General features: G+C 47.5%; 1 protein-coding gene across 1 annotated transcript; it reads right to left on the minus strand.

The window, feature by feature from the left end:
* Nucleotides 928-3,195, minus strand: LOC110436866 (probable purine permease 11). The gene is made up of 2 exons (XM_021464504.1): nucleotides 2,720-3,195; nucleotides 928-2,463 (listed from the first exon to the last, which is right to left on the minus strand). The coding sequence occupies exons 1-2, from the start codon at nucleotides 2,763-2,765 to the stop codon at nucleotides 1,277-1,279; spliced, it is 1,233 nt and encodes a 410-aa protein (XP_021320179.1). The 5' UTR covers nucleotides 2,766-3,195; the 3' UTR covers nucleotides 928-1,276.

Raw genomic sequence — 8,998 nt, forward strand, 5'->3', positions numbered from 1 at the left:
GGGGGCGTGTGTGGCTAGAATTCGAACATAGCTAGAGCTCTAGGGGGTGGGTAGTATGAGCTTGGGGGGTCAATTTCGACTATGGTCCAAGCTCTGGTACAAGAGGTTGTGGGCAACTTTGGACCGAAGGTTCTGATCAAGGCCCAAATACAACAAGGAAAAATCACATGGGTGCATAGAAGGGTGGGTGTTTGGTTTTCTGTTGGACCTAGCCATGGTCAGCAATAAGGATAATATTGTTTTCAGAGCCTAAGAAAAGCATGTGCATCTTTTACTTTTGAGAGCTTTAATAAGAATCTTGTTGAGATAATGTTTGTTTTCATGTTAACTATCAAAACTAGAACGAGGGCTTAAGCAAAGATCTTGCTGACTTGGTGATGATAGTTTTGTCCAACAAGCCTATAAAATGCACAAGTGTCCAAATTTCATCATAGTTGCATCCTACACAATTATGTAACAACTTTGATACTTCCTTATTCCTATACCATTTTTACCATGTTAGCAAGTCTAATAAGCTTATCTTATAGGTGAGCAATATCATTAAGAGACTAACCTTGTAAACTATAGCCATATAATAACATACATCTTCACATAGATTGCAACCTCAACTTTTATAATCTAGGCCCACCACATCAACATATGCATTAACAACGTGTTGTGAACAGATGAGAGTGGTAGGCTCTACAGACTGCATACAAGATGTGAGGAGTGGTGGTAGTGGTAAGCCCACAGGCTGCATAGGGAGTTTGGATGTGACTAGTGCTACATGGATTTTGAGGAGATGCATCATGTAGTGCATTTCTCTCCTTTATTCTCAACTTCCACGTAGGATTTTATCGAGTTGGTTTGGCTACAAGATAAATCGAGATGTATAATTGTATTTGCTCTTATGAGATGATTGACAATATTTTGTAATGAACATCCAACTAAGGGAAGGAAAATGAGTATTTTATTATTTTCTCGAGAGAGCGAGGGAAGCAATCCTATGCTTGAGATGGATTGAGGTGGGAATTAAGATGAAGACCGAGGGCCAGCTGATGTGGGGGGTTTTATACACACTGAGTGACCAGATAAGATCAAAGAATTTCAGTGAGGAGGGAGGTGAGAATTATTGGTGTTAGCACGGGTCGATATCAGAATGAATAGTCACCAATGAAGCCAAGTTCCAAACTACTACTAGTTGTATACTGGAGTCAAGCTTCCACTCCAGCTAATCTCCATGACAAGGAGCCAAAGCTAATCAAGAATCTGATAAACAGACGACCACATCAGTGTCTCAAGCGTGCGAAGCCGCGTCTGCCGTCCGCTGAGCGCAGACGTCGCAGCACTTGAACTGAGCCCCGCCGGCGCCGGCGGCCTTCGCCGCAGCAGCGCGCCGGCCGTCGAGGTAGTGCTGGTAAACGTACGAGAGGAATCCCCACACGGCCATGAGCATGGCGACGGCCTTGATGCCCGTCATCTTGTCGCCGAACAGCAGCACGGCGAACACGGGCACCAGCGGGAGCTGCACGGCGCCCGCGGCGTTGGCGAAGAGCGACGACACCCTGGCGATGAGCCGCACCTGCCCCGCCAGCGCCGCCTGCCACGACGCCGCCGTCCCGACCAGCGTCAGGACGTACCTGATCCTCCCGTCCTTGAACGCCGCCATCTCCGCCGGGATCGTCCGCCACTCCCCGGACGCGAGCATCCCCAGCACCGACACCGCCGACGCCACGAGGTTGGTGTGCATCTGCACCGTGAGCACCCACCGGAGCGTGCGCGCCCTGACCACCTTGTCGAAGGCGAGCTCGAGCAGCGACAGGATGAGCGCGAACGTGGCGGAGGCGGCCAGCGTGAGGACGAACCCGGCCGCGTACTTGCCCCGCGGCGCGTCGGACGACGACGAGGAGGAGGTGCCGTCGGAGGAGGAGCCGACGCCGAGCAGCGCGGCGGCGAAGGTGAGCACGACCACGGAGTTGGCGATGAGCGCCGTGAACCGCTGCGCGTTGATGAGCCACGACGTGACGGCGTTGAAGGCCAGCTGCGTCGCCGCCACCAGCGAGAAGGTGGACACCGGCAGGTACTGCAGCGCGTACGCGTACATGAGGTTGTCGAAGCCGATCAGGATGCCGATGCCCACGTAGATGGCCGCCAGCTTGGACGCCGCCGGTGCCGGCTGGCGCCGCTCCTCCTCGCCTGAGCCTGAGGTCGGCGTCGGCGGCGGCGGCGGTGCCAGGAGCAGCGGGATGAGCAGAAGCGGCGCCCCGCCGGACTGCGTGAGCGTGCTCATCCACTTGCTGTTGCCGCCGGAGTTGTAGTACAGGCGGCTGAGGAGAGTGGCCACGGTCCCGCCGCAGAGCAGCATGAGCATGTCTGCGGCCACCAAGATCCACCAGCGGACGCTGCCTTTCGCCGTCCGCCGTGTCGGGGATTTCTGGCCATCCTTGCTGTCGTTCCCGTCGCCGGATTCCAGTTCCGGGACTCCTTAATTATTGGTGCAAACAAAACAGATTGGCCGGTAGTCAGAATTTCAGTGAAGTTTACGAAAATTGGGCAGCTTTTGTGAGATAGCACACACTCCAGTTTCATTCAAACAATCAATCAGCCACGCTACGCATATTCAAGATAAACAACGAATTGAACAAAGGATATCTTCACTGAGTGATTGATGAAGACCCGCTTAACACATCATTCACATATACAGTAACTAGGAAGAGAAAGAGGATATCTTCGGAAGTACCTCTGGTAGTTTGGAGCTGAATTTCTTGAGCATGATGAGACGACATGTTCGCCAGTTGCTGTTGACACCCGTTGATGAGCTATGGTGCGTGCTCCAGGCTGCTTGGCATGTTTGCAACCTATATACTGAGTGCAGCTTCTAATAATATCTAGCTGACATCTACTTTCAAGTTTGATTAATTGAAAGATCATATATATAGTATATAATAAGACAAATCTGATTCATTGACTTATTTCATCAGGCCATGACCAAATCATATGTATTAGGTTTAGGCTTTAGGGGGTGTTTGGTTGGGGTGGTTAAAGTTTATCAAGTCCTGTAGTATTTTCGTTTTATTTGATAATTAGTGTCCAATTATAGACTAATTAGGCTCAAAAGATTCGTCTCGCAAATTACTCTCTAGCTGTGTTCTTAGTTTCGTAAATACTCTATATCCAGCACTTCATGCATGTATCCAAACATTCCATATGACGGGTGGTAAACTTTAACAAGGCCTTGTTTAGTTCTAATTTTTTTACAAAATGAACATTGTAATACTTTCATTTTGTATTTAACAAATATTGTCCAATTATAAATTAACTAGACTGAAAAGATTTGTCTCGCAAATTACAGACGAACTGTGCAATTAGTTATTTTTTATCTATATTTAATGTTCGTGTATGTGCTGTAAATTTTGATGTAATGGAGAATCTAAAAAGTTTTTTATTTTTTTTAAAAAAACTAAACAAGGCCCAAGACAAACCAAACGGGGTCTAGACATGTTTGAAAAGTCACGGCCCACTTTGTCTATGCTGTATGATTGTGCAATTGTGATGCACTCCTGCTCGGACTGGCGTGCTCAGAGTCCACTCTCTATTAAATTATTTTTAAAAATTAACACGTCCCACTAAGCCTGGGCAAAATAATCGAGAATCGAAACCAAAACCAAAATAACCGAAAATTTCGGTTAGCTATTCGGTTCTTGTGGGGCTATAAACCCCTATACCCTCGTAGGTCTATATGGGCCGCACCGTCAGAGGTGGCTCGGCCCACAAGATGAAGACGTGCGGCGCACGACTGGTCGGCGTGCACCGCAAGGCTACAAGATATTGTACCAAATAGGATACTTTGCTTGTAACTCTGTCCCTTCAGGATATATAAGGAGGGGCAGGGGCCCCTAGAGGACAGATCATACACCATTGTTCCCTCAACACAAATCAATACAACCAGACGCAGAACGTAGGTATTACGCCAACTCGGCGGCCGAACCTGGATAAAAAGCTTGTCCGTGTCTTGCGTCACCATCGAGTTCGTAGTTTGCGCACCGTCTACTGATAAACTACTACCGTGGGTATACCCCAAGGTAGACTGCCGACTAGCTTTCGTCGACAGTGGCGCGCCAGGTAGGGGGTGTGCGTACAGCTCTCCCGACGAACAAGATGGCCATCATCCCCGACTTCGCGGCCATGGCGGGCGACTTCACGTTCACCGTCAGCTTCAACAACTTCACCGCCATGACCACGAAGGAGGTGTAGATCCGATCTGCGCCGACCACTTCTTCATCGACGTCGGCGGCGGCTTCAACCACGCTGGCTACGACTCCGACTACTCCAGCAACGTCTCCGACCACGCCGACAACGCGTCACCCGCTTCCCTGCTACAAAGGGAGGCAGATCGACAACACCGACCTGCTCGGGCCATCGACCAAATTGTTTGGCCTACTTGCTTTGACCACCCGTCGCAATAATAATCGCCGCGAAGAACGACGCTATGACAACAGCGACCACCGTCATGACAAGTCGAAAAGCTCGAAGGCCGGACAATTTTGTCGTCACTGACTAGACTTTCTTTCAAAGATAAGTACATTTCTAATATTTTATTTATTTTTGACATAATATTTTTAATATTATTATTCTTCAAAACAACTTTTTTAGCCGACTAGTTTTTTCTCCTACACGAGCTTTCCAGAGCCGGTACTGTCTCCGACTCCTCCCTACACGTGCACGAGATCCGCCCTCTGCGTTCCGGGTGGTCGGCAGTAGGATGAATTAACTACTCGTGCTAATTTTATAATAAAAAATCTAAAACTTATCTCAGTACTGATTTTTTATCTAAAGTTTATTTATACATCATGTACTACCTATTCTTTATATTTATTTTTCAGGGGTTTGGCCCAGTCGACAAGCTACGCTCGGGGACTCGTCGACTATTCCCTACGCTGTGCCCGGGGACTGCTCCGACCACCGAGCACGTTTACGTTCCCAACCACGCTCGGGGACTTGTCGACTACTCTCTATGCTGTGCTCGAAGACTGTGCCGACCACCGAGCACGTTTACGTTTCCAACCACGCTCGGGGACTTGTCCACCGGTCCCTACGCCGTGCTCGGGGACTGTGCCGACCACCGAGCACTATACGCTCGGGGACTGGTCGACCAGCTCACCAATTTAAGAGCTTGGGGACTGCACCGACCACCGAGCACTATATGCTCGGGGACTGGTCGACCAGCCCACCAATTTGAGAATTCGGGGACTGTACCGACCACCGAGAGTTATATGCTCGGGGACTGGTCGATTAGTCTATTCAATTGCAGACGAGCATGATATGCTCGGGGACTGGTAAATTCAATTTTTTAGACCTTGCTACAAGGCTCATACTTCGCCTTCCAGCAAGCTCGGGGACTACATCGGTACGATGCATCTAGCGATGCATCTCAGTCTCAAAACTACTTTGGGAAATTTTGGTTCCCAGGCTCGGTTAACCGAAAGAACCGAAATTCATAAAAAAGCCAAATAAACCTTACAACATAGGCAAAACTGGATTTTTTATTTTAGTATTTTCCTACTATTTCATGCTATGGATTTTCAAATAACCAATTACAGACATAATAAAAGAAACAACAGAAACTCGAGATGAGGATCTCTGCCCTCACGCACGCGCCCAGCCGCCCACGTCTTCCTTCTCCACGAGCTCTAGGGTTTGCCTTTAGGTGGAGGAATTAACCAGAACAAGAAGCCTTTTACGTCTATAGTTGGCACCCAGCTCTGTTAAAATCAAACAATAGAGTGTCGGAAGTGGCACGTAGGGAAAAGAAATTTTATATGATGGTACAAGAGGACTTTTAAAATTTCCAATAATATATAGATCATTTTAATCTTTTATAATGGCACATAGATAAAAAAGGCTCCACAATTTTTGATGTGCAGTAGAATGCCAGAGGTTGGTCTAATAAATTTCACTACGGGACCCTTGGTCTTCTGCACTGGCCTGTGCATCAATGCATGCAGGTCAAGCGTCATTAAAAACTGCAGGCGGCAGCAAAAAGAAGTTCTCCACATTGCACACCAACGTTTTCGTCTGCCGAATATTCCACAGACCGCTGCTATGCCGTCCTCCCGCCGCCGCGGCCGGCCGCGGCCGCAGCAGAGCGGAACCTCATCCTTCGCCTTCATCAGCGCCCAGTGAGGCGAGGGACTGGGCGGCGCTGCATCCCGACATCCTGTTAACCGTCTTCCTCAAGCTTGGGCCCCAAGAGATCATGCAGGGCCCGGAGCTCGTGTGCAAGACGTGGCGCCGCGTCGCCGTCGATGAGCCCCTGCTGTGGCGCCGCATCGACATGGGCACAGTTTTTTTGGGGGTAATTCGGGCTGTTTCATTAACAGTAGTGCTAGATATTTTACAACAGTTGTACCGAGTTAACACTGATATTACGGTCTCTTGCAAGTAAAATCCTTGATGTTTTAGCCTAATTAACAGTACACTGTTGTTAAACTTTGATTTAGTTTTGTTAGGTTCTCGTTGTGAACGCAGTGTTTAAATTAGACTATATATATATATATATATATATATATATATATTCTAAACTACTACATCCTCCGTTTCAAATTGCAAGTCGTTTTAATATTTCTAGAATTATAGCCTTTGTTGTCTAGAATATATGTATCTAGAAAACGAAAGCAATTTTGAAGGTCCGGAAAGGGCGACCAGAGGGGGTGAATGGAAGCTATAAATTCTCTCAAAATATTTTTTGCCACTGTCCTAAATCACCACCAAACACAAGTGAATACCAAAACTAAATTACTCAGTCAACGATGACAAGAGAACTTAGATAAAATCCTCACAACGGTAGCAGACGGAACATAATTTGGAGCTCAATCGATCAAACTACTAGCGGAAAAATTAGACAGAAAATCCCTAAAAAAGATTCGTTCAACACAGAACAGAGAGGACTGCTCTCCACGCACACTGGTTGAACACCTGCGCAGGAACGAGAAAGCACGGCACTTTGGCACAGCTGCACTTGCTTGGACAGGAATTGCACTCGACCAAGCCTCCTAGCACCATTCACAGAGAAGAAAATAAATTCACCACCGTGACTAGCGATCAAGTGGAAGAAGTAAATTTATTCTTCATTTCAAGGATTAACCAAAGATTGTTTCTGGTATTTCACGGATGCAAGATTGACCAATCAAATTTCGATGACACAAAAGCAAGCACGAACTGACTTGATTAAAAGCCTGGTGCTTCCACTGGTGCTACACTGGATGAAAAAAATGCAGCAGAAATCGAACGCAAAACACACAACGCAAGGAGGAGGTGCGTCAGGCCTGCAGAAATCAAACAACGCAGATCAGGACTGCCTGGCGAGCGTCAAATCAATGCTGGAATCACAAGGCACATGCTGCGCTTGGCTCTGAAGGCAATCTATGCACCTGCAATCGATTGGAGACAGGCACCAGGCCTTCTCTGAAAAGTAAGGAAATTAGGCCTTGTTTAGTTCTGAAAGGTGAAATTTTTTCGGTACCGTAGCATTTTCGTTTGTTTGTGACAAATATTATTCAATCATGGACTAACTAGGATCAAAAGATTCATCTCGTGATTTACAGCTAAACTGTGTAATTAGTTTTTGTTTTCATCTATATTTAATATTTCATACATGTGCCACAAGATTTGATGTGACGGGGAATCTTGAAAACTTTTTGGTTTTCAGGGTGAACTAAACAAGGCCTTAGAGAGAAGGAACCCCACGACACAGGAAAAAGGCTCTACTTCACACGGATTAAGCAAGCCGGCATGCTGAAAATCAGACGGACGAGCAACTGCGTCAAGGGCGAGCACTGATCTCAGAAGAGAACGCACGGTGCTTGCACCGGCGCTGGTAGCGCCTCTGCTAAAATCATCGACAAGCGACGAACGAGCAGGACCAGTAACGGGCGGACGAACAGAAAGCTAGCAGCCACAAAATCAGCAAGAACTTGACCAAACCTTCATGAATTGCTCCCAAATTTTGGTTAAATGAAACTCACCTAGGCACGAAACTATTCTCCCAAAATCATCGCCTGAGATTGACCAGACTCCGAGAAATTCAGATCGTAGCTAAGAACAAAAAAGGGGAAAACCAAAGAACTTAGTGAATAAAATCACAGACACAATAGATGAATCCTGCAGGATAATTGGAGGATTCGGGCCTCCATTCCCAACTCGAAATTTTCAGTAGCTTACACAAACATCAAATTTGTGGACCTCTCAAGAGAAAAATAAAGGGAGAAAGAAAACCTACACGAATAGGAGAGATGAGGAAGATGCGGGACTCCCCTTCTTACTGGATATTTTAAAGCGAACCAACTAGCCACGGAGACATTCTAGTTCAACTCGACTTAACCAAGATCCAACTGCCACCACGCCCTTTGTGAGGTAGCTTAGCCTCGACGCCAACTCCTTGATGCTGCCACGTGCCGTCCGTTTCTCCGAACCTCCGCTCGGTTTTTGAGGCCCAAACCCACAAAATTCGCCGCGAATAGCGTATTCCATACGCATCCCCTGCAGACTAACACGTGTCACCTCTATCCTCAACCGGCCGGCCCGCTAAGTCTTCCTAAGCCTCACTCGACTCGCTCGTCCCATGTATACTTGTACTTGTCGATGTCCCAGATGTTAGTCACCGCGGCTGGTCACCCGGCCTCCTGCTCTATCGGGCCAAGCCTCAGGTCCGCCCTTCACCGCTCCAGGTCCATCGGCACGGTACGTCTCTAGTTAACCTTCTCGTCGCCGTCGACCACTGCCTTTGAGCTCCACACCTGCACACCACAAGCCAAGAGATATGTCGCACGACCCAACTCACACCAATGGTTAGTCACCAACTCAACCTAGGTCGTGGATCACGTTGACAATCACTCATCACAAATCGAACCAGAAGGACACATTTCAACCTTGTGTTCACATATTTACAATTTGAAACAAAAAGTGACTAGCTAGGAGATTTATAGCAAAGAACAAATTGGATCCACGTCTCTGATTTTGT

This window comes from Sorghum bicolor, chromosome 7, assembly GCF_000003195.3.
Source record: "Sorghum bicolor cultivar BTx623 chromosome 7, Sorghum_bicolor_NCBIv3, whole genome shotgun sequence".
Taxonomy (NCBI): Eukaryota; Viridiplantae; Streptophyta; class Magnoliopsida; order Poales; family Poaceae; genus Sorghum; species Sorghum bicolor.

Bases quoted from the DNA above. Each gene is read 5' to 3' on its own strand.
- LOC110436866 (XM_021464504.1), bottom strand. From the start codon at position 2,765: ATGTCGTCTCATCATGCTCAAGAAATTCAGCTCCAAACTACCAGAG. The intron at 2,464-2,719 runs GTACTTCCGAAG...CCAATAATTAAG, and splicing joins TCAGCTCCAAACTACCAGAG to GAGTCCCGGAACTGGAATCC.